The sequence below is a fragment of the Anguilla rostrata genome, chromosome 15, assembly GCF_018555375.3.
Source record: "Anguilla rostrata isolate EN2019 chromosome 15, ASM1855537v3, whole genome shotgun sequence".
Classification (NCBI taxonomy): domain Eukaryota; kingdom Metazoa; phylum Chordata; class Actinopteri; order Anguilliformes; family Anguillidae; genus Anguilla; species Anguilla rostrata.
The window spans coordinates 20,745,668-20,772,460 of record NC_057947.1 but is presented as its reverse complement, the minus strand read 5'-3'; the positions used below and the strand labels follow the sequence as shown (position 1 = coordinate 20,772,460).

General features: G+C 40.5%; 1 protein-coding gene across 1 annotated transcript; it reads left to right on the top strand.

Annotated features, from left to right (window-relative positions):
* The first annotated feature begins 7,811 nt into the window (after positions 1-7,811).
* Positions 7,812-26,196, top strand: heg1 (heart development protein with EGF-like domains 1). Its single transcript, XM_064310000.1, has 13 exons — positions 7,812-8,356; positions 16,232-17,791; positions 18,330-18,443; positions 18,836-18,958; positions 19,557-19,660; positions 20,292-20,347; positions 20,445-20,605; positions 21,642-21,776; positions 22,227-22,269; positions 22,384-22,421; positions 23,002-23,089; positions 23,524-23,701; positions 24,561-26,196. Exons 1-13 carry the CDS (start codon positions 8,038-8,040, stop codon positions 24,702-24,704), a joined length of 3,063 nt encoding a protein of 1,020 aa, XP_064166070.1. The 5' UTR covers positions 7,812-8,037; the 3' UTR covers positions 24,705-26,196.
* The last annotated feature ends 597 nt before the right edge of the window (positions 26,197-26,793 follow it).

Sequence of the window (26,793 nt, the reverse complement as noted above, 5' to 3'; positions counted from 1 at the left end):
CAGGCAAGTTCAGTTGACTGAATGAGTTTGGCAGTTTTCTTGTAGCATTATTTTCCAGATCTTTTATATTTGACCACATTATAGGGAGATTACTTCAGCAGTATTATGCATTCCCCAAATGGTAAATGGTAAATGGACTGCATTTATATAGCGCTTTTATCCAAAGCGCTTTACAATTGATGCCTCTCATTCGCCAGAGCAGTTAGGGGTTAGGTGTCTTGCTCAAGGACACTTTGACATGCCCAGGGCGGGGTTTGAACCGGCAACCTTCCGACTGCCAGACAATCAGTCTTACCTCCTGAGATATGTCGCCCCAATGTAGCAGGAACCTCCAGGGCGCTGCTAACACGTGATGGACCAATCGACCAGTAGTTTGAGAATGAGGCTGTAGGTTGCAGGTTTGAATCCCAGCTGTGGCGCTGCCATTGTAACTTGAGCAAGGTACTTAACTTCAGTTGCTTCAGTAAAATGTCTAGCTGTGTTAATGGTCTATTTGTATGTTAAAATGTGATCTGTGTAAACTGTGCTGGATAACAGTGGTGCTAAACACCGTTATGTAACCTGACAGAAGTACAGCACACCCAGTTGGAGCCGAAGCCCTATGGAGGCCATCTGTGAACAACTCAGAGATCTGAGGACTCTACCTCCCATTTTTATCGTGAAAGGCACTCCTCCGCTTCTGGGTGAGGCCACTGAAATTTCCACAGGCAAAAAGTTTTTTGTGGGAAGGGAAACCACACACAGCGGTGACGCAAAGTGCCGAAGGTGCGGCCCGATCTGAGGACCCGTCTGCGCCTGTCCTAGGACGGTCGTGTTGGCTGTGGACATGCCTGACCACCCAGCCACCCCCACCCAAGCCAGCGCTCACTCGGGCAAACCCACCGGACAGGACTATTGAACTTGGCCCGCCGCCCTGAGAATCCAACCAGGCCTCCAGTTCGCACGTATCTTGGCAGGGGCTGTTGTCCCGTCCCCCCACACCCCCGCACCCCGCAGGACGGTTGCATAACGAACCGATCCTAAATCAGAGGGGGTCAGCATTGGACACCCTTGGCCCAGCTGGAGCATGGTCAGGGGAGTGGTGAGTGGCAGTATATCACACCCAGACGGGAGCGTCAGCATCGGGGCCAGCAGGGCCTCAATGAACGACAGGGGCGGGTCTGTCCAGCTCAACACCCCGGTTTCTCCCCCGTACTTATCGCTCCAGTAGCTAGATGTACAATATCCCATCCCCACCCAAAACTCTAACTAAGGAGGTGTTTCGTGTGTTCAAAAACATACATTTTCAATGTACCATTAGATGATGATATTCAGTAAGACTGTTCACAATTTAAAGAATTTGAAACTCATGACATTACTTATTTACTTAACAGATCCCAAGCTTCATCCCCTTAGTTTTTATATGCTCTGCATTTATACAGCTGCATTTGCTATTTACTGAAGCAACTGACCTGAATGATTTATTGATTGTCAGTGGCCCAGCTAAGATTTGAACCTGTACTGCAGATTTACAAACCCAGTTCCTTATCCTCAGCATGAAACTGCCACACTCCATATAAATGAAATATGTCCTCTTCCCCCGTGTGTTATTTATTCAAAAGGAACTACAGGTAATATTCACTTTTTATTTTAGATTCCACCCAGCCAGGGCATAGTAAATAACTGAAGCTGATGACTCTAAACAAGGATACTTTTAAGAACAAATGCTAATCTTGTGTTTTTCTGACCAAGCACCTTGAATTCTTCAGGAAAGTACCTGTGATAATGAGCTGTGTTTGTGTGTGTGTGTGTGTGGGCGTGCATATGTATGTGGGGTTGAGGTCAGGGTCTGTACAGGCCAGTTAAGTTCTTCCACACTGTCCTCAACAAAACCATTTTTATACGGATCTCGCTGTGTGCCTGGGGGCATTGTCATTCCGAAACAGGAAAGGGCCTTCCCCAAACTGTCGGGGAAGCACAAAATCATCCAGAATGTGATTGTATGCTGTAGCATTAAGATATGCCTTCACTGGAAGTAAGAGCCCTAGCCCAAACCATGAAAGGCTCCAGGCTGCCTCTCGTCTCCCTGTGTGACTCAGTCTTCTGAAACAGGAAACAGGAAGAGGTAAAAGTCGCTCACTTCCTTTGTTATGTTACTTCTCAGTCCTGTTTAAATCTGCCAGCCAATGGTCGAGCACACAAAACTGATGTGGGGAAAAAAGTGGAAACAGATGACAACAAACAAATTAAATTAAGCTTTACAAATAGAAAACTGACTTAGAGTTGTGTGGAGTTGTGAACCATTTCGGGGGAAAGATTCCCATCCAAGCAAGACAGGCTGGCCTTATCTGCTGTTTTGAATTCTATTTCTCAATGTCTCCATTCATTTTAAGATTCTTCAAAGCAGTCATGCAACATTTAGGGTTTATGTTAGAGAAAAGTGGTGCTTCATTTAGTTGATTCAGTGATTATAGCAATTTCATAATTTGTTATGAGCCACCCTCTTGGTATTAACTGTCATTGATCATTTCCGTAATTAGCAAGTTCAAGTAGAGAACTCGAGCTTTAAAATTTTTCATTGAACATACTGGCTAATTTCCACTGAAAAGACGATCAAGTGCCATTTTTGAAATCAGTTTTTGGATGCTTGTTGAGCATTTCCAGCAGATGGCATGAAACCTAAGAAAGCAAATGTAAGGCATTCTTTTTACGTTTGGCAAACATGAACAAAACATCAACTCATTTACAGCTACATGTTAACATGATGATTACCATTTTGCTGTTTTAATTTGAAAAATTGGAACCCAAGAGCAATTGGTCACACTCAAGTGCTGCTGTTGACATTTTTATTTTTTATATTTGTATTGTTCATTCATTCATGCACATGCTTGTGGCTGCTATGAAATGCCAGTCCCCACGTCCACTATGCACATTCCAGAATGTGTCTGGACAGCTGTTGCAAATGTGCTCAATAAAAGCCCAAGCTCAGCTGGGACGTGACCTCACAACCTCCTCCAAGGAGGGCCCAGAGCCCCAACCCCCAGCCGCACACAGCTGCCTGAGACGCAGGTGTGGAGTATGGGGCCAGGGTGGGGCATCGGGCCTGTTGGGCGTGGCTTCAGTTTGTCAGCAGTGCTCTTTCTGGAAGGGAGCAGGAGAGGAGCCTGGCCTGACTGGGCTGAGCTGGGCTGTGTAAAAAGTCATTTTGAAAATATTCTCATATTTTTATTTTGTTATTGGGGCGATATAGCTCAGGAGGTAAGAGCGTTTGTCTGGCAGTCGGAGGGCTGCCAGTTCGATCCCCCGCCCTGGGCGTGTCGAAGTGTCCCTGAGCAAGACACTTAACCCCTAATTGCTCCCAATGAGCTGATTGGTACCTTGCATGGCAGCCTTTCACCGTTGGTGTGTGAGTGTGTGTGAATGGGTGAATGACAGGCATCAATTGTACAGCACTTTGGATAAAAGCACTATATAAATGCAGTCCATTTACCATCACCATTTGTTACATATTTTTGTGAAAATAAAGAAAGGATTCACTCGGGGGAAAAAAAAGAAAACAAGAGCTCAAAAGGAAGAGAAGGCACAATCTTTTTTTTCATGTCAAAATTGCTTTATATTTGAAATACTGCAGCTATTGTTTACAAACACAATAGAGAATTGCACTATGGGATTCTTGGCTCTTGGCTCCAAATTGTACCTTTTGAACTTCCCCAGAGGACATTGGGTCATGACTGCTGCATTTGTTAATATGCAGAGGTAATATTTATCGGCTTCATACAAAGTATTTTTCATATATTTATTATTTACTAACTGTAATGTGACCGTTTATAATATTGTGTTTCTGCCGTAATTCAGGGAGTACTTGAATTACAGCAAAGTACTCCCTGAATTACTTGTCTTACCTCCTTTTAAAACAGCCCAATCTACCACAGATTTTCCCATACTCTATGTTCTCCTTACAAGTTCCTTTGATACAAATTTTATCTTGACAACTTGGTCCTGGTATTTGCAGTGCATGGCCACTCATTTCAATCTGAAAAGAACTCCCAAAATTATCTGGGCAGCACAGTGACTGTGCAGAAAAACTAGTTTTGCACCATTACCCAGTATACGGAATGGGTGGTTAGAAGCCCACCTAACTGCTAGAGTTTTAATGGAAGCCAAAAATCAGTTTTCATTGTGGCAAACATTATATTGAATAAATCTACAGTACATTACAGTATCCTCACCAAATCCCTTGTTCCCCTCACATAATAAAAATCATAGTCTTTAATTTTCTTAATTGAGATAAATGTGTAAGAATATATCTGGAAAACCCATATTACATTACATCTGTGTGAATACAAGATGTCATTTTGAAGCACTTATGGAAGAGGAGGCATTGTTTTTCAGTATGATATTAATCAACCAATGGAAAAGAGACAAACTAGAGCAAGGTCTGGCAGATGTTATAGTTTCGAGGTATTTTAAGTCGGCTGATTTTTTGGGCATTTTCACTGGAATTGGAAATCATTCGTATTGACTTCTTATTTAGCTTATTTAATTATATTTCTGCACAATCTGAACTGGAATGCCCAGCTGTAAAAAGCATAAATCTATATGATGTCAATTTTCAATTAACTCATGAATCCTTTTAATTAGCTCATATAAATTCTATTAAATGTTTCGTTGATTTAATTATAAAACCCCTAACCGTTTGTCCGGCCAAGAGAAAAAAATCGATTCGAATGACAATAAACGGGTTTTATTGCTGCGCGATCGTAGCCTAGAGCGCAAAAACTAAAGGAAAGGTGTAATGATCGCACCTCAGGCGCCGCACAAATTTTCTCCTCACCCTCCGGCGCTGTCTGACCTTGCTCCGCAGCCGGGAATGAGGCCCCCAGACATCTCCCGCAGAATCAAAGCCGCAAAACAAACGCAGGAAGGAGGGCGTGGGCGACCCGGGTCAGCGTGTAGCCCCGCCAGAGAATTGCAGTGCTCCAGCTCAGCCGTAATCAAAGGAGATCAGCTTGTTTGAGGGTGGATTTAAGGGCTGGCTCAGAAAAGGCACACAGTCCAAAAAAAAAAAACTTCTTTTTTTGTCAGACCTACAAAATTATAGTGAGCAAAAATAAAAGATTTTTTAAAATAACAGCATTTGAAACACATCACAGAGATGCTAGAATGTCCCCCTACAGTATGTACTGGGAAACATTGATGTTTGTTGATTCTGATCACATCTCCCTACTGCCATATTCTCCTGTGAAGCACAGCATAGACAGTATAAAATTAGATTACTATAATTGCGCTACAAGGATCTCACAGTAAATTTAGGTCTGAACTGATACAGCAGTATAAATGGCCATATATGGTAATAGCACGGCTGACTACTGGTTTGAATTACATTATTCACTTAGCAGCTCTCAGGGAAATCGAGTACATTAACATATGCATTGCACATTATATAACGCCTGTACAAAGGGATCTTTTGGGACCCATGATAACTTAAAAAACACTACCCCCAAAGAAGCTGGAGCACACAACTTTAAAGCTTTGAACACATTCTGTGGAAGAAAACTAATATTTCAAAATGTATGTTTTGAAAGATTAATGCCATAATACCATTGTACAAGTACTTAAGCAGGAGATATATATATCTTAACATCAATTACGTAAAGTATATACATGTAGTTTTGCAGTGTTCAACCAGTTACTCCTGGCTGCAGTATACCAATATCTAACCTGAAATAAGGTCAGGAAAATACTTGATAGCCGCCCTCTTCACATCAGACTATGCAATAAAAGGAGTAGCAGACCCTTACAACACAAATGTATTCTTAAATTGTTCTGCATTGTGTATCGTGATGTGTCTGATCGGGCATCAAAGTGGCTGGCAAATAAATTTCTCTAAATGGTAAATAATCTCTTAATTTGACTTCCAAGTTGAGATAACTGTTCCCGGTTCTGTCATCTTGCACAAATATACAGAAAACATTTACCATGTGTGTGTGTGTGTGTGTGTGTGTTCCATAACTTGCCACATTTTCAACTGTAACTACCAGAGTCTGACTGAAACCTTCTAACTTGACTCTTTGTTTCTTACCAGAGAAAATGAGCAATTTCTTCTCTGAATTTGAGTATACATTTACAAAAGTATGCTGTGATTCTAACAGTTCTGCCTGTAATACAGCCATTTATTCTGCATTTCAGTGACAGTCATTTCATTTGATCTCACACCTCCCTCTGCAACCCATTACTCAGCATTAGGGTCAAACCACAACAGATGTCTGTTGATTGTAAATTATTTATTTTTGAACAGAAATGGCAATATCATCGCGATTACAGTAAAAAAAAAAAAAAAAAATTCATAAACTTTTACATAACACCTAATACTTTTACATATAATTGATTTGATAGTAGTTGATACAACACTGAATAATGTAATGCACTGTATTCTAAAGACACACCTTAATATGTGTCTGACATAAGGCTATAAGGCTGACATGTATTTTTGCCGTCTTGTTTTTTCAATGGCAGGAACTGTAATTTTGACAATAAAAATCCATTTAAATCATCACCATGCGGTGCTTTTCATGTTCATGCTCTTGTGAAAAGCTATGTAAACACTTAAGCTGTTCAAAATGGGCCAGTTTGTCTCATATATATAATATTAAACATACATGCCAATGGATTTTTTCATATTAATATATATTACAAAATGTGTAATGAAGAAAGGCTACAGTGGTTAGTTAGAGAAAACTCCACAAAAGGGTACGATATGCACTATTAAGAGAGCAAAACAGAACATGCGCATATCAAGGTGCACTTACAGAAAAAATAATACTTTTTTACCTTATCAAACAAGAGTAGTCTTCAGATGCTCAATACTGTCCTCTTTTATTTTTTTATACATGCACCACAGAGCAGAAGAAATAAAAACACACATTTTGGCAGCCAGGCCTTCATCAAGTGTGATAAAACATTCTCTGTGTTTTGAAACAGGTGCCTTTCCATCGCCATTTATCAAACAATTAACTAATCCATCAATAAACCCATAAGCAAGTAAATTAGTTAAATACTTAATCAGTCGCACACATGAAACCTATACAATATTCTGAATAAGTATCTAAGTAGCAAGCAATCAACAAATGCATTTAATCAACCCAGTCATAGAACTCGATGGTAATTCAGTTGAGAACGACAATATTTCTTTAAAAAGGGATCATTATAGAAATTGTTAGATGTTAGATGTGAGTTGATCACATAGTTCAAAATATTAGGCACAATGTCAAAGTGATATAGCTTACAAAGTTATTCAATTCAGGGAAGACACTACAGTATAAGTAATAGTCATATGCTCATGCTGAGGATGCGTTTCCCTGAAACCATGTGCTTAAATGTGTATTTATGTCAGAGTGTATATGGAACTAACACAAAGTGCATTAAAGAGCTCGCCTATATGCAGTGACATTGATTAAGTTCAGGAAGTTTACAAGATTACAAGGCTGATTTAATCTCCAGGAGAAACAGCTTTTGGATGTAAATCATTTTATTTACACTCCCTAAGACACCACATTCTTTTTACTTAAAGGTCCCGTTTTGACCTTAATCTATAATATCTGAAGGTTTTAAGCAAAACTCAGAATCTAAACACGTTTCATATCTCATACTGCGACAATGATTTCTGTCTCTCCAATAAACGAATGTTACGGCCTTAAAAACACATTTTGCACTGCGAATACAGGACCCAAAAGTAACAATAGCTTTACCGCCCAGACAGAGACTGAAGGATATCCTGCCCCAAGGCGGAATAGGGTGGTAACCGCTATCACTAATGTCTGTGGGAGGAGTCAGCCCTTTCAGATGCGATAGTGCTTCTGGGTCTGTCTTACACTGCGGTCTCTACAATAAAAACCGCTACCCCTTTCAATGGAGTTCAGGAGGATGTTCCGCCAGGATTTTTAATTTAAGAAACTGTTGAAGTAGCTGAACAGTTTCCGATGGTGGCCCTGAACAATCTGCGATTTTATTTATTTGGGTTTAAATCGCCACCGTTTTCCTCTCTTCCTCAGCAGTATCATGGAAACGTGTTCTGTGATACAGAAATCCCGTCTTGTGCTGCTCGCGCTTCTCCTGATTGTTTTCAATGCACTCTGTGCAGCTCGATCGTTTACTGCAAGCACAGACACAGATCATACAGCAATGACGGAGTCTTACTTGCCCTTCAACGTTACCAATTTGGAGGAGATCACCGCCCTGCCCACGGAGTTTGTGAACACCGCGTCGTCCTCCACCAGGGGTGCCGTCACGGAGTGGGAAAATTCTGCATCGACCGAAATCAGAGACCCCCTCCTCGGCTTCTCAGAGGAACAACAGCCGCCGACTGAAGCCAATTCGGGTAAGAGAAAAGCAGTAGCATTCATTCAAAAGTGAAGTCTGAAAACTGAAAGCGACATCTCCCACTGCATTTGAGTTCTTTTTGTTTTAATTTTGCTCGAGTTCGCCATCTCAACAAGCTACTTCACAGTTTGCCAAATTACAAAATAGGCTACGTCTTTGCAATCTGGAAACCTACCGTTAGCTTTTGAGGTGTCTCAGGAAAAACTCTAATTAAGACAGGCATGTTTGAAACAGCAAGCCTTCTAAGCAGTAAATGGTAGGCGCAGCTATACACGTGCAGTCTTCCAACAGAATTCATACACAAATATTGTAAGCTATATTTCTTCTTATCATCAGTTCATCACAGGGCCAATGAGGATGTAAGGGAAAGCAAAACTGACTTCTCAAAAAGTAAAATTCAACTTCAATAATGGGTCTATCTATTTTAACAGCATACTACTTATGTAATACTGCTCACTTCATGGACTTTCTAATTTATTTCTCCTCAGATAATTCTGCTTGTATTATTTCACCACACTGGCTTGTAGGCATATTCTACTGGAATAATATATTATTTAGTCTGTTTACTTTATATTTAAAATAAGTTCTATTTGGAAATTTGGGGTCTTGTCTTGAAATAGAGCAAACATATCCATTCGTTTTGCATTCAGTTGCCTATTTAAACAACGGTTTTAGTTGAACGGATAGTTAATTTAAATTTAATTAAGTTTAGAATTTCAATCAAATAAAGTTAAATTAATTATTTGGTACATTTCAAATGAAGATGTTTACTTCAGCAGAATGTAGTGCTGTCACACTCATGGGACATTTCCTCTTGCTTGTATATTATACACCCACCTGTACCAGTTACTCCAGTACCTGGCTGTTGCAATTGGTGATCATTTTGGAGCAAGTAGAAAAAAACTTTTAATGTGGTATGGTAAAGTATGTGTTCCCAAAATGGGATGTAGGTTCCCTGTGTGTCCAAAAGGAGTCTGAGTGGGTCCTTGACATAAAGGGATTATAATATTTCATCTGTATTTCTACATTGCATCAATTGCATATTTTAGACATAGTTTAGTTTACAGATCCTTGGTAATCTATTTATTATACATTATTAGATGATTATTGTGTTAAACAGCTAGAATTTGTTTGTTATATAATGACACTTTTATAAAAAAGGAAACATTGGTCTGTATTCAATCAACATTTGCCTGTAACTCATTGAAATGCAAGCATTGTTTTTGTTCTTCACAAATGCAGGTGAGTTCAGTGATTAGGCAGGATATAACTTGCCAAATTGAAACTGCGTGTGATAAATAAAATGAATGCCTGTCAGAGGTTGATTGAATCTAGGCCATTTTGTTTTAACAAGTACAGAGTGGCTTACCCAGTTTGATTATAATTTCATTGTCAAATCATCAACATCAACATTAATCCTGAACCAAGTCTGCATGCGAGGCATCCTGATTGAGCCCTACTGGTAGTTTTAACAACTGCCAGTAGGGCTAAACATCATTAACCCTCCTCTTATGTTCAAATTAACCTACAACTTTTATGTTTGGGGTCAATTTGACCCCACCAATATAAACCTGCAGAAAATAATTGTAACTGAACAAAAGTTTCTCTCTCAGCTACTTTAGGCCTTTCTACTGACCATCTTAATAGCCCAGTAAATAAAACATGACTCCCCCCATCCTCCCCTTATACATCAAGTATTGATTTTATATGACTATTGCGAAATATGCAAATGACTGTACAATCTCATTCATTGACCTAAAATGGAAAACAAAGTATGTTTTGGTGTTTGCAGGGCTTTATGTTGGTATTAAGTGCTCATTAAAAAAGAAAAATAACATTTGGAAAGAAACACACCTTTTATTATCAAGCATAGTAACATTTTATGTTCGGGGTCAATTTGACCCCAGGAAAAAATATTAAAAATGTCAAACATTTCAAATGTCTAGGTTCAGAAAACACTTTAGAACATCAATAAGTAACACATGACAGTTATTCAACAATGAAGAAACACCAATAAAAAGTAAATTAGTCACCAGAATTGAGTTTTGATAAAAAATGAACATAACAGCTCAATTGGGTACCAGTGGGTATCAATTCTTCATTCAGACGAGATAGGTGCAAGTTTGTCATGCTCCTGTCGACCCTGCCTTGTGTCCCTGTCATCAAAGTGTATAATGTGGGAGAAAACATGAAATCTCTCCAGAGACATTGTGGCTGGAAAAATTGCCCTACCAGTGTCAGCATTCCAAAGCTTGCTGTTGCTTCACCTTTTGACTTGTACACTCCTGCCAAAATGAGCAACCCAACATAGGATTGCTAGTGGGTCACATCCAGCTCTTTCCAATTGTCACCATACACACGCATTCCCTCTAATTTTGTCATCTCAAGAATATCCTTTTGCATTGATGGTGTTATGAAGAGTTCGAATGCAGACTTTATGTCTTGTACATGACTGCTAGCATATCTGGGGGGGCCTGGAACCATTTTGATGACATTAGCAGCACTAAGTCTACCCTGTCCTTCAACTGGGGATCCGGACCATAGTAATTTTCCATTTTTGGAAGTGAACATGTCAGTTCTTGGTGGTTGAGAGATGACAGGGGTGTTTTGGTGGTTGAGAAACAACAGGAGGGTCAGAATGTGGTATCTCAAAGGCTTCATTCTCATCATCAGAGGAGGATGCCACATAATCAGGGTCCTCCTCAACATTATCCTCAGTCTCAGACATCCTCATCTAAATTACTTTCACCCTCCAAGATCTGTGACAGAACCTCAGTGGCAGAAAATATACGCCTCTGTCTGGTGGTCATTTTCAAAATCTTTAGTTGAGGCACAAGAAATGGTTTAGAGTCTGCTCCCGCCCCCATGTTGCGAGAATGATCAGAGATCTCGTGGGAACTATGTTTTCTCCTCACACACACACACACACAAATTAATGTGAAAGTGCCCTCAGCCAACACAACAAAAACAAGATCAAAATGATGGTTTTATATAACAGTAGAGCTTGGGGTCAAAATGACCCCAACAACATCGATGCGTACAACATGTGTACAGAACATTGAAAATAATTTTTTCAGTTAATTTCATGTTTGCCATGTTTTCCCCATAAAGTTAGGAAAAGTCATGAAATATCTAGCTGAAAAAAGTATGGTAACCATATTTTTAGAGACAGTAAACATTGAATGGGGTCAAATTGACCCCAAACATAATAGGAGGGTTAAAATTGATTGCAGTCCAAGAAAAATGTGATTGCAGTCCAAGAAAAATGTGATTGTCCACATTTCCCTTTTTTCAATCAACTCCAACTGTGTGGGTTTTTATTAAATGGTGAGGTCCCTGGATAAGAATAACATTTTTAGACAATCTTAACTTAAATGAGAGCAAAACTGTTCATTTTTCTCCTTTGTACGTCACACTTTCTCACATATTCATAATATATTCACTGCTATTTGGGATATTGGCCAGAGTTGTATACTTCACTGCCCACATTCAGAACTTAAAGAGACTAATAAAGAAAGTGAACAATGTAATGTGATCTTTGAGCGTAATCATTATCCTCAAAACAATAGTAACAGTTTAAACAGTTTCCTAGTATCAAGAACTTCAGTCCTTGGGAAATCTTAAGTACTTTTTGAGAGCTCTGACGCTTGGTTTTGGCTACCTTTTCTTATATTTGCTACTTTTACCATAGGCCTCTTTGAGAGCCTGGGGCTTTCCTTTCACTTGTAGCCAGGGGCTGATGTGGAGTTTTTGGGCACTTTAGTCTCTGTTTGTCAATGTTGAAAAGGAGGTTTGAACGCTGTGTCTTGTGTTGTGTTGACTGGCTGGAGGTTACTGTCATGAGAGCTGTTGTGTTTGGGCATGTGAGAATGCAGCTCATGTCACTAAATAAACTTACAGAACAGCTCTCAAAGTTGATTATGTGCAACTGCAACCACACACACACTCATGGTTGCACACCTATAGAATACACACATGCACGTGTGCACTCGAACAAGACTTGATTGAAACCAGGTGGAGCAACTATTAACATTAGTCTTCTTACATCAATCAAGAAAGGCGGTCTTTGTGAGTACAAAAATGTGTTTCAAGTTAACAACTAAGCCCATGGGGTAAAGGAAACTGATCCACCTGAATGATTGTTCATCTTTCAAAGAAGTTCATGTTATCATTGCACAATACGGAAATATCAGCAAGGGAAACCGCACGGTTTCAAACAGGAAATCAATGACCGAACAAGTGAGCTTTTAGGCAAGATCTTCAGTCAGGTACATCTACACACGATCATATCGAATGATGTAATTTGTCATAATGATGTCATATTGATGTGATAATAGAGGGCTGCCAGTCAGTGAAGCAATGGATAATAGGACACCACAGATCTTTGTTAAAAGCCATAATCAGTGGAGTATGGCAAGACAAACATTAACAAAGAACAATTTTGTTATAAATATGTCTGTGCTGTGTAGAAATAGCAATGCAAAGGTGTATTGATGATACCAAAGCAAGTTGATTCAGTGGTAGGATCAGAGAGACACATGAGCCAAAAAATAGCCAGCTCCAGTGATAGGAACTATTCCTACATTCCAGAGGCTGCCTCTGCCTCGTGAATTTGGATAGCTAGCTGTCTAGGTTAGCAAGTGGTTGATATCTGACAACTCTTGCTTTCTTGAATTCTGTAGCGCTTAATTTATAATATAGCAATTAAAAAATTATTTTTGTAATTATACAGGGTTGTTATGTTCCCATTTACTTTTCCCAGGTTTGTGGTGCAGTTTTTTTTGTGTAGACACCGTATGCTTTATGATTAATAGAGGTTCTACAACCTTTGCTGGCTGAAATGGACTTTTTCTATGTTGCACTCCATGCCAACGGATGGCTACTGTTTAGAGATTTGAGACACGCCGGTTCTCTGACTCTTTTGAATACCTGCTGGTTTAAGAGCCCTTCTGGAGTGGAGCTTCATTTTCCAGTAACTGGATGAGAGGTGGTCTGCAGTGAGGAGCAGTGGTCTTCATTCTCTCCAGTGGAGTCATGAGAAACACAGGGTGGGGACAGAAAATTCACCCTTATATAAGTGTTCTTCCTCTTAACTTTGTTGTGACTACTGTTGTTGTGTTACTGACATATTTTTGAATTCTTAAAATGTCTGAAAACGAGTCGAGAATGGCTAGATAAAGGCTTTTTCTCTGTTTTCACAGAACTGTAGTTCACATGCAGGAATAGTGAGGAATAACCTGGATGAAGTTTTTTTTAAAAATAAAAATAATAAAATAAAATAATAATTGAGTTAAGATGAAGTAACTTCTAATGCATAGATTTTATTGTCAGAAAAAAAAGTTCATTTTTTTTAGAGCAGGGTGGTGGAAAGTGTCCCATGCATGCAACTTGCAAAAAAGACCTCACTTTTTTAGTAAATGTACTTCATGTAGAATCACATGATGAATTATCCCTGAGTAACCACCTGTTTTAATAATAATTTGATAATGTTTCTGTAACTAAGCCATAAGGCGTGTAGTATGTTCTTCTGTATATCTATGAATGCCTGCAAAACACTAAGGGGCCCCATAAATGAAGCCAGCAGAAGAAACCGCTTAGCTGAGAATTTCAACATGGATGCATGAATTTCAAGTTGCTGGAAGAAATCAAAACACTTTGTTTTGATATCATCCCTGTTTTAAATATTTTCTTGGCAATAATGTTTTTCAGTCTGTGTTTGATTACAGTGTGCAAAGTGGCAGAGCAAAGTCCATGACTGAGAATAGCCTACTTTCCACTCCTGTGTGTATGTGTGTGTTTATGTGTGTTTTCCACAGCCTCTCTCACCTTCCTGTGGCTGGCTTCTCTATTGCTGAACTTTCCCCACCCCCTCCAAACACATACACACACACACACGCACACACACACACACACACTGGTTGTAGTAGTCCTGTGTCTCAGCAGTCTTGTTCCTCAGCTGTCAGCAGCAGCAGCTCAGCTCCTGTGGAGCTCAGCCAGCCCACTTCCCCTCCTGGGCCTGACTGCCCGACAGTCACTGGCATGCCTGCTAGGCGTAGGCCTGACTGCCTGTCAGTGTACAGCATGCTAGCTAGTGGTAGGCCTTACTGCCTGTCAGTGTACAGCATGCTAGCAAGAGGTAGGCCTTACTGCCTGACAGTCACTGGCATGCCTGCTAGGCGTAGACCTGTCTGCCTGTCAGTGTACAGCATGCTTGCTAAGGGTAGGCCTGACTACTTGATGGTGTATAGCATGCTAGCTAGAAGTAGGCCTGACCGCCTTCCAGTTTCTTGCATTCTAGCTGTTATTACAGTTTCTCACTGTTTTTCCTAATGGTGCCGTGTAGCTGATTATGAATTTGACATCTTTATGTTCAAATAAAATATGCAATTTAGAGTTTTTCCATTATAAAATCACATGATGTCCACTTGTGTGACAAATAGTGTGATGTTAATTCATTTATTTTCCATAAATACAATCTGAAATAACATATAATACATTGAATAGCCTATTTACAGATAGATAACACATTGTACGCGATTCATATAGGCAAGCCGAGGAGGGAAATATGCTACTGATTTTGCATGCTAACCAATGGCATCATCAAAAAAGTCATGTAGCACCAGTAACCAATCAGATTGTAGTTTACTACCTATATCTGAGGAAACAATGTCATGATTTCAAAGGAAATACTGACATCCAAGCTAGCGATATACTCCAGAGAATAAGCTTTTTAAATGATATTTGATTCAACTGGGTCAGTCCTACAGCCTTAGTGACACACGTTTGTGAAAGATTCTAACCTGTGCCTGGTATTGCCTTGACACGGCTGGTATAAAACGTCTAAATTAACTAGTTAAAGTAGTTTCTGATCATTGTTTCATATATTTTTTGAAACTAATGTAGTGGCTAAATATCATAAAATCTCAAAATTGACCTTTCCAGCCAAAATCACCTTTTCCACCTGTGGTGCCTCCCCATAAATCAGTAGTGTTTACAAAAACTAAACAATGAAATCTCATGTTAAGGTTCAGTTTGTTACTATAGGAGATTAAAGGTGTGTACAGAATGTTACTGACTAATATATATTATGGAATGTTAGTAATTAGTATATCATTCATTTGTATTGCTGAAATGTTATTTGGCTGATTATGTATGTTCAACCTGATCTTTTTACAACAGTTACAGTTACTGTAACTTTAAAATTCACAAAAGTGAAATTATGTTATTTTACAAAGATATTACAGACTACAGGACACATTTTTTGCAGTTGTATACACAACCAAGTTTCACTGTCTCACTAACAATGAATTCCTCAAAGTGAACTGTTTGCTTCTTTAACCACACGGTTGCTTATTTTCTGAATTCGGAGGATAAAACACGAATGCTCCCTGTGATAATGTTCTAACACGGCCTTCTGCAAGGTCAGCTCCAGGAAGGAAACGGTAATTCCCTCTCCTCCCGGGCGCCTCCATTTTTAGGGCTCGAGCTTTTGTTAGCTTAGACGGGCTCGGCTGCCAATTGTCCCCCACCCATAATCATTACATCCGCAGTGACTTCTGAAAACATTTCATTCCAAAAGTTCATGAGTAATCTCCATTTGGTGCTCTCTAGTGGCGGCCTATCCACATTGCAGTCAACATAAATGTAGCAGTCTACTGGGTTTATGTTGGTGCTAAAACACATTGTCTTTCCCCAATTTCTACCATCTGTACCTGTTCAGTTATTACAGTCCCTCGCACATCCGCACAAGAAGCAGTATAATTCCAGTGTGTGCATCCATCCAATGCACTTGCCTGTAAGTTAGTGGCTGTTTAGCACTCTACATGCCACACATGAATAACTGTATTCATTTTTGACTTATTTTGTTTTGCAGCTACTGAGGTGAATGCAAGCACGGGGACCTCCGTGGATACAGAGAGCTGGGATTCACCTGCCCTGACAGATGGCGCATACACGTCCTCCACCATCAGCCGAGCTGGGGAAAGGACTCTACTGTCAGTCACCACCAACAGCACCGCCCCATATACTGACAACTCCTCCCCTTACTCCGAAACCTCCCCGTATTCTAAAAACACTTCCTCTTATTCCAAAAACACTTCCCCGTATTCAGACAATTCCTCCCCATATTCTGATTTGTCCTCTCCATATTCTGACAATTCCTCCCATTCTGAAAACACTTCCTCTTATTCTGAAAACACCTCCCCCTTTTCTGAAAACTCCACCCCGTACTCTGAGGAGTTTAACTCCTCCCAGGCCTACTCTCAGGGGTTCACTCAGGAGGGGCGATCAGAGAGCACAGTGAACGGGGTCTCCACCGACGGGGCCACGTCACCTGGGTTCGACCAATCAGATGCCCCCTCTGGCTCTTTCTCCTCCCACTTCCCCACCAACAGCTCCCGGAGCGCTCATTCTGAAACAGGCTTGCCCTCCGACATCTCTGAGCCGTCCACCGGCACCGAGCCGGACAGCACCCCAAATTCGACACCCCCCCTTACTATCACAGACAGAGGGGGCGGGGATGGTGCGGACACCACGCATTTCGGCCACACCTCCCGTGCTGGGACGTACCAGTCGGAGACAGGGTATCCCTCGTCCTCTGAGCCGTCTGTCCCTTCTACGGAAGACAACGCCCCCAACACATCCAGGCCAGGGAAGGAGAGCGCGATCACGTCAGTCAGCGCCGCTGGGACCACCACTGAATCCTCCACTGGGGCTTTCCGCCCACCAGCCCAGGACCACACCCAGGACCACACCCAGGACACACAGCCTCACACTCAGGAGGATGACCCAGATCAGGCCTTCTCAACGGTGGCCCCCGAGGGCGACGACACTACTACAGTCATCTACAGCCCCTCGACTGTGTTCCCCTTCACCCCTGAGACGGAGCGGCCCGCTATGACCACAGAGGTCCTGGCAACCACCCTGACGACTTCTACAGAAAGGACACAGTTTGCCGAGGGAGACACCTTTCAAACCACAACCAGCGCCTCTGCCACTATGCCGGGCTCCACCACGACCCCGTACCGGCCCGGCACCTCTGCCGAGCCCTCGACTCCACCCACCGCCACCGCCACCACCACCACCACCACCACCACCGCCGCCACCACAGCCTTCCCCTGGACCACCCTAGAGCCCCAGGCCTCACCGTCCACCGCCCAGTACCTCCCCCCCTCCCATACCGCCGGGACTGTTTCCCACACCTCCGCTGCCACCAGCCCCATCTCCACCGACGTCAGCACCCTGCACCTGGAGACCAGCACGGCCACGCCCGGCAACGCCACGCGCCGGGCCGGACACACCACGGCCTCCTACAGCAACACTGCCCGCAGCAGGACCGTGCCTGCGCACACGACCGGGAACCACACTGACCGAGCCTCGACCACGTTCCAAGCCACCACTGTGCAGATGCACGTCAGACCAACGGTCATGCCAGGTGCTTATTTTACATTTCCTTTCCACATGTATTTATTTTTAATTTACAGAATTTAATAATGGTTTGAGGTTTAAAAAAATTGTGTTACCTCAGTAATAAATACAGTTAAAATGGTGAAGGTATCGGCTGCTTGACTAATAGCACAAATGCACAAACTTTACAGAATTTGAGCATCTTGCATTCAGGGAAACTGGAATTACTGTTTATTGTTCTATGCTGGAATGGGACATGACTGCAGCAAATCTACGAATTACAATCATTCAATCAACATTTGTCCTTAACTTGGACTCTGGATTAACTAAAAATGTTGCTTTTTTCTTCACAATAACCTTAGGAAAGAACATGATTTGCACTGGAAAAAGATATGTTTGCATTTAACTCTGAATTGTTGATTGAATCCAGGCCTGTGTGCTTTTAAGGAGTGCAAATATAGGCTACTTACAAATCAGTTGATATTTTATGTATATTCAGTTTTGACAGCGGTGCCAGAATGTCTTTGAGTCTGATGCCTGAGTGTGTCTTTCTGGGTGTTTTTCAGAGAGTCCGTGCGACTCGAACCTTTGCAGGAATGGAGGGACGTGTATGTTGGAAGGTGGCAAAGGTCACAGATGTGTGTGCTTGCCGTCTTGGACTGGACCAGACTGTAGTGAAGGTCAGCCAATAATCTAATAGCACATAAACTTATAATCTAACATCACTTTAATTTCTAACCATTTAAATTACACCTTCAAAACATTTAAATAATATAAATGCAGTAACACATTTTATCAGTGTAGTAAAGTTAATAGCATAATTATAACATAACAACAAGTGGAATAACATTACTAGAGGCATTTGCAAAAATGTGTTCTTGTCAATATAACACTTTGTGACAGTATAATGATGTTATTTGCAATGTTTACAACTATAATAATGTTAACAGTGCATTGATCGTAGGGCAGTAACATGGCCTGTGTTTAGGCCTGTAGAGCTGACTGTGGCTCTGCGTAGGTGAGGCTCTCAGTGCGGTGCCAGTGTGAAACGGTCATCTCTCTGTCTCCTCAGACATGGACGAGTGCGTGAGCGCCCCCTGTCCCGTGGGCTCCAAGTGCGTGAACACGCGGGGCTCCTTCGGCTGCGTGTGCCCGCTGGGGTCTGACCTGGAGCACGGGCGAGCCTGCACGCGGGGTAGGGCACAAGGGGGGCGCGGGCACTGCCTCCCCAGCGCGCACACCACAGAGCCATGTAATCACGGGAAATACACGCACCTGTATTTCACTATTGCAGGAAAAAAGCTGGGCAGTTAAAGATATATATATTTTTAATTAAAATTAATATTTAAAAAAAATTAACAATGATGTTTTACATGATCCTGTGTATGTAATGTTTTCCAGTAATCATAATCATTACCTTATCTTACAGACAAATTGGGTTTTTTGACAAGCAGTGAAGTAGATTAAACTTAAGATTCTCTCTGTGCATCCTGAGAAAATATTTATCTTTTATTTTCCATACGAGCCCCACTGACATAAAAAAAAAAATTATTTTTCATGGGAGCTCTGAACAAGAGCTTCCAGCAGCACAGCATGAAATATAATACAGCACAGTAGAATTAAAACTTCCATAAAACAGAAAATGTATCAATGTTCTTACAGTTCGACAGCACCTTATCTGTCAAGAACAAGAACGTGTGCCAGCTTTTATTGTTCATAACAAACTCTTCGTTGAATCATGCAGTGTTTTAGTCTGTTACCTAATCCCCCCATTTTTAAACGTGTCTCCACAGCGAGGACGTTTCTGGGCACTTTCCACCTCAGCAATGTGCCGTTCAACTCCACACACCCCAGGAGCTTTGGCCTCCATGAGCTGCAGAGAGAGATCATTCAGCTGGTAAGGGTGTGGGACACAGAGGGGCCAAAGATCATGCTTACACCTGGCACCAGTTTCCATATCTTAATAATATTATAACAGTCTGTCTGCTTGTAGATTTGAAGCACAGTTATCATTCAGATATATGTCAGATTATTGTATAAAGTTAACCACTGGGGAAAAGTTTTCTGCATTTGTGTGTTTATTTTGTTTCTTTGTTGGCAAGGCTTTTATAAGACACATTTACACATCATTGGCATTTACACACAATTGTCTCATATAGCCACACTTCGAAGCACACAATGATTATAGTAACCATGTCTTTTTGCTGCCCATAATTACTGACTGCCACTTTACAATTTTACTGTTAGGATTTTCTTTCATAGATATACACACATAGGGAGCAAATTCATCAATATAAATGTGTGTGTGTGTGTGTGTGTGTGTAACTATAACATCAGCTAAGCCTAGCAGATTGAGAACTTGACTGTTAACCAAGTTAACGTTTCTAGTTCAAGCCTAAGGTGGTGTAATGTTTTTGAAGCCTTGAACAAAGTTCAAAACCTAAAGAATGTAAGCATGTAAACTGCTTGAATTTTCTTGATGCTGTGTGTGTAACATGTCTCAATATGTCTGTGTTGCATGTTTTTAGCTCAACGCTTCACTTTCCGTTTTGAAGGGCTACAGTCGATCCACACTGAATAAAAGGTGATCCCCTATTCCCTCTCCTGAAACTCTGGTCACGTGGGTGTCTGTAGACCGGGAGGGTGCAGTGAGCGTGTTCCTGTTGTGTTTCTCTCCCTAGCGAAGGGGATGGGGTGCAGATCTCAGCCGTGCACACGTTCGCCATGTCGGCCGACGTGACCAGCGAGCTCGTGACGAAGAACATCGAGGCGTTCCTGGAGAGCTGCAGCCAGGCTGTGGGGCACTGCAAGGTGGCTCTGCATCACTCTCTGTTCTACAAAGGTAGGCACTCCCTCCACTTACCTCTTTCACTCTTATCGCTCGCTGTGATACAAACATCAGAGTCAGAAAATGCTAAACTTTACACCTTACAACAACCTGGGCGAGTCATCACAGGGTGTGTACTGTCTGTATCTCCCCTACACTCCTACAAAGCAGTGAAACACGTGCCAGTGTAGTGAGGTTAATTTCAGGTTTATTCAGAACAACTGAGTTAAACAACCAGAATTCTGTATGTCTGTAGAGCCCAACTTAGTGAAATAACATAGACATGACAATGGTTACAAAATAAAGGGTATATATTTATTGGCTATGATAGTGAATATGTGAATATAAGCTAATTTAAAACAATAATTTGCATAACATGAGGAATAATATTATACGATTCTTAATCAGAGGAAGTGATAATTTGGCCTAACTGATCAAGCAGAGAGTTTATTGCAGGGTCACTAGAGGAAGGGGACAGGCACATAATCATGCCTTGGTTGACCAAAAAATGTTAAAGGTGAGCGTGACTCAGCAGAGGGTCAGTCCCGTGGTCAGGAAGCCAGAGGCCACAAATGTTCCTGTGCGTAGATACATTGTTATACAATTTTGTTGTGTTCCATCGAGTTTCCTTCACCTCCTCCCTTAGAACAGAAAAAAATTGGGGAACACGGCTTAAAACTCTTCAGCTCTTTAGCTGCTAAAGCTAACAGGAGAGTCCAAGCTAGGTTTTGAGGGGAGTAAGTCTGTAGTTTTTAGATTGTCAGAAAAATGGTGTTTTAACACCAGGTCTGAACTTCATTTCCCATCAGCACCTTTGTGAAATTCTCAAGAGCAGTGTTAAGCACATATTATTGGGTGCAGTATAGCATACTGATTTATGGAGCTGCATACTGCTGTCAGTGCCTTAACTAAGACACACTGGGCACATAAATTGTGTAAGAATATTGGGCACATGGAGGTGATTTTTAGGAGGGAACCATGCATTGTAATTCTAGTGAAATGAAAGGAGAATATCCTGTAGAGTGTCTGATGCCCATGTTACTCTATGCAGCTGAGAGCCTCTGTATTGCGATGGGGACCCAGTGTGACCCAGAGCGAACCAACTGCACTGATGCTGATGGCACCACTTCCTGCCAGTGTCACGCCGGATACTTCAAACACAGCATTGAAGACCTGACCTGCAGAGGTAGGTGCTGGTTGTGGGTGGGGTATGCACAGGTGCAGTATCTGTAAGTAGTGACAGAACATTGAGATTCATAATCCCCATTATGGCTGGGCCTTTCCACCAAATCTACTCCCCACACCAAAACACGATTGGTATGTTTTCTGAAGCTTCACACTTCCTGCTTTGCTGATACTTTGTTGGCATTTTCACTTTAGTAACCCCCCCCTTTTGGTGCAAGGGCTAGAACTATTTCTCTCTGTTGCAGCCAAAAAAGGGGTTACGTGTAAATTTAATCACTTTTGAGGGGACACTCTAAACTCAATCAGGAATTGATGTGACACATTTCCAATCCACATTTTAATATTGTGAACATTTCCCATAATAACCTCAATGACTAACAAGCTCTCCATCTCATCTCTACAGTACTTCTCCATGGCTTTGATCATAACCTTTTTTGTGTTTGTTGCACAGAATGTGAGGACGGCTTTAAACTGGAAAATGGCACCTGTGTTCGGTACGTTTTTTAAACTTATATTGAATGGTTTATTATATTGTAACACATTAAAAATTAAAGAACAACTGTATTTTTCAGAAACCACAGTTCACATCTTGTTTGTTTTTCCTACAGGTGTATGTTCGGATTTGGAGGGTTTAACTGTGGACAGTGTAAGTTGAGTCTTTAAACACAGGATCATATACAGAGCACAGATGTAGTTTGAGCTCAGATGTTGTAGAGAGTTCCATGTTCAGGTATATTCTAAGTGAGGCAGTACTGCTATCCTGGGCTGCCTTGGATATTTAAACATTACTAATATAAATGATCAAGTTTTTAAGAAGTTCATTTTTACTTTTGCCTGGCCTCAGTCAACATTTGACTATTACTTGCAGTCAGTTTCTTTCATTGAATAGTCTCAAATTACTCTCTTAATGTGTGAATTCAATCAGCATTTATCTTTAGCACTACAATCTGTTCTTCACAAACTCAGTTTGGTCAGTTAGTTTTAGGGATCTGTCATAATTGTCAGTCTTATCACTTTAAGTTTTATATTGATTGAATCCCAGTCTGTGTTTAAGAGAAGTATCTATTAGAATTGTTTTTGGTGGAAAACGTATGAGCTGATTAGTGAAAAATGTCAGTTTCATCACTGTGATCACAGAAGCATGCCCTTAACATGGATCAGTGGGCCAGTCAGATAGCTGCAGGAGCGGCTTTTTCCTTAAGTGTACCTTCTTTGTGTGTTTTTAGTTTATAAGCTGATCACAGTGGTGGTGTCCCCTGCTGGTGGAGTCCTGCTCTTGATCCTCATCATCGCCCTGATCGTCACATGCTGCAGGTAAGCCACCAGACATTTTGGTACCCACAAAAAGATCTCCCAGGCCGCCCCATAACAGTACTATATTTTGAAGACCCCTGTCAGTCAGAGGCCTTGGAATCATCCTAACCCCCCTCCTCTCCACACGGCGCCCCTGGCCAAAATCACAGTATCAACCAAATCAGTGAAACAATCAGACTCGGTACATAAAATGTACTTTCCTGTACATTGCATTACAATGCATTCATCCTGTAGAAACTCAGATCCAACAGGATTAACAAAATATGCTTGTCATGTACACAGTAAATAAACATATTTTGTGTCATAAGTGTATTGTGTGACATTGTGAAAACAATGTTTTTGACTGCTGCGAAACTGGCATAAAATTACAATAGCTTATTTTTTATGTGGCAAGTCAACAATTTGCCTAAATCTCATTTGTGTTGTGTTCCCAGGAAAGACAAAAATGATATCAGCAAAATTATTTTCAAGAGCGGAGATTTTCAGTTGTCTCCGTATGCTGAGTATCCCAAGAATAATCGAGTATCGATGGAGTGGGGGAGGGAAACTATCGAGATGCAGGAGAATGGGAGTACCAAAAACCTTCTGCAGATGACTGACATCTATTACTCAGTACGTTCGTCTTTATTACTCGCTGTGTATGGGGTTTTATTACCCAGTATGTATGGTGTTTCATTACCCAGTATGTATGGGGTTTCATTACCCAGTATGTATGGGGTTTTATTACTCAGTATGTATGGGGTTTTATTACCCAGTATGTATGGGGTTTCATTACCCAGTATGTATGGGGTTTCATTACCCAGTATGTATGGGGTTTTATTAACCAGTATGTATGGGGTTTCATTACCCAGTATGTATGGGGTTTTATTACCCAGTATGTATGGGGTTTCATTACCCAGTATGTATGGGGTTTCATTACCCAGTATGTATGGGGTTTTATTTTATACCCAGTATGTATGGGGTTTTATTACCCAGTATGTATGGGGTTTTATTACCCAGTATGTATGGGGTTTTATTACCCAGTATGTATGGGGTTTTATTACCCAGTATGTATGGGGTTTTATTACCCAGTATGTATTGGGTTTTATTACTCAATATGTATTGGGTTTCATTACGAAATATGTGTGATTACTTTGTATGGTGTTTACATTACTAAATATGTATGATGTTTATATTACTTAGTATGTATGCAGTTAATATTACTAAATATGTATGTGTGGTGTTTATATTGTATATCCAGTATATCCATATTATTATCATGCCTATACACAAATATAATGCATGGCTGTCAACTAAATGTTACTAAAATTCATGAAATAGTCACGTGAGGCTTATGGTGATAGTAAAATTTAATTATTTTCATCAGTATCAGTATCACTAAGGCAGTAAGGAAAGTCACGTAGTTATTTATATTGACGTGTAGAGTTTCCTCTCCCCAATTTTAAATGGTCTGTATTTTGTTTTTTTGTAGCCTGCGCTGCGTAACCCGGAGCTGGAGCGGAGTGGGCTGTACCCGTTCTCTGGAATGCCAGGCTCCCGCCACTCCTGCATCTACCCCGCCCAGTGGAACCCCTCCTTTATCAGCGATGACACACGGCGGAGGGACTACTTTTAACCAGTGGGAGGAGTCAGTGAGACTCAGTCAGGTGACAGACTGTTATGGATCACTAGTCGGGTATATGGTGTGGTTGCGGTCACTTCCTGTTTGAAACTGACAAAATGTGTGCTGGACAGACCACTAAATGGCAAATGAATGTGAACTTTTTATATACGTGTATATATATATATATATATATTGTTTCTTGGAGAGGGCTTCCAGATTTTGCGACTGGCTGAAAATAGATTAACCTGTCAAAGAAATCAAATTCTAATATTTAGTGCTGTGACGGAATGTTCATAGAACCTTCCGGCCTTTTCCCTGCCTCTGTTACAAATGAACCGAGGACTTTCAACAAGTGTTATATTTATGACTATTTTATGATTAAGTTTTTTTTGCAGAAAATAATGTATACTGGCAATATGTAGGGTGATGCAGTATGCATGTAAACACCAACAGGTTTGCACTTGAACCATTGAAATTGCAGGTTTGATCATCATTGATGACCAAAGTTGTAATATGCCCTAAATTGTTTCTTTTAGGTTTGGGAATGCATGTTATGATTTTACAGGAGTGGATGCAAGTTTTCTTTAAGCATGTTGTGGAAATTGCTTGTGTGTGTCTGTGTGTGTGTGTATACATGTGCCTGTGTGGCAGATTATTTTATTGTAGAATAGAGAAAGTATTCAATTTTACAGTATTTTGCTACATGTGTTTTTTAGTCCATAGAAAATTACACTAGGAACACTAGATCCCTTGAAGGTGATATTTGACAGAGTTCATTCTCATTAAATTTTTCCTGAAAAAAAAAATGTCTTTGCAAAATTGGAATGGAAATCTACAAACATTCTTTTAAAATCCTTCAATCAAGCAAATTAGATTTGAACTGAAAAAAATGTGATCTCTGGAAAAATTGAAAAAAGATGACATTGTATTTTGTAGTTTTCTTAAGAACAAGTTTTTGTAAAGAAACCCTGGAGAAGGTATTTCATTTGACATACCATGATCAAACTGACGGAACAGCACTTAGAGTATTTAAAGTTTTGTACTTCCAATCAAGCACATGAGGCTTTCTCACACAACAATGCTGTAATCGTTTTTACCACACTGAGATGCATTGGCATTGGATAACTTTTATTCTGTAATTTAAGAAGCTTTTAATTCTTTATTAGTCATCAGTCAAGAATAATTTCCGCTGAGAAATGTAAACATTTTTTGCCTGTTATTCCAAGTGGATACTGGTGTTCCCCAAAGACCACTGTTCACAACAAATGTGTCACCTGCCTGTCAGAATGCAGCAAGATAATTTGAAGACCTTGTATTTTTGTACATGGTTTGTTTGTGCCAAGTATCACACAAATGTTTTTTATATGAGATGTACTATATTTTTAACTAGTCTTTCTAGTCTCAAAACCTTACTTTTTCCATCCTTTTAATATGAATTGTCCTTCAATTCTGGCGTTGTAGTCAGACATACATATTGCAAGAATAAAAGATGAACCCTTTGCAAGTTGTGTTTATATATGTATTTAATCTTTGTAAGAAATCTTTCACCTTTTTTCTTCAATTTTGGAATGTCTGGTTTTATTTGTTGACCACAGGACACGTACACAGTTTGCTTATTTTTTATCTAATAACCCAAGACACAAGAATTAAAGGCTGCTCACCAATTTGTTATGTATTATTTAATATATTCATTATATGTTTTCTGGGTTTTTCTTTTCCATCTACACACTATGTGGCATAGTGCCCACACCCATGACTGTGCCAAAGCGCAATAGCCATTTGAGAACCAAGAACAATTCCAAATATTGAAGTGATTATAACTTATATTTTGCATTGTGCACACATTTACTCTCAGAATTTAGCTTATGACTATTTTCTAAATTAAATATCATTATTGTTCAGGGATCTTCTGTTTCAGTTCATTTTGTGCTACAGTCTCCATTTTATTATGGTATAGGAGGTAGAGCTGCTACCGGTAAATCAAGGAATCAATATTCAGGTAATTCAGAGTTTCAGTAATTAAGAATTTAAAACTGTTTTAGTTTTTCATAAATATTTTTCACAATGCTGGAACATATGAGAAATATCTAAAAAATCTGTG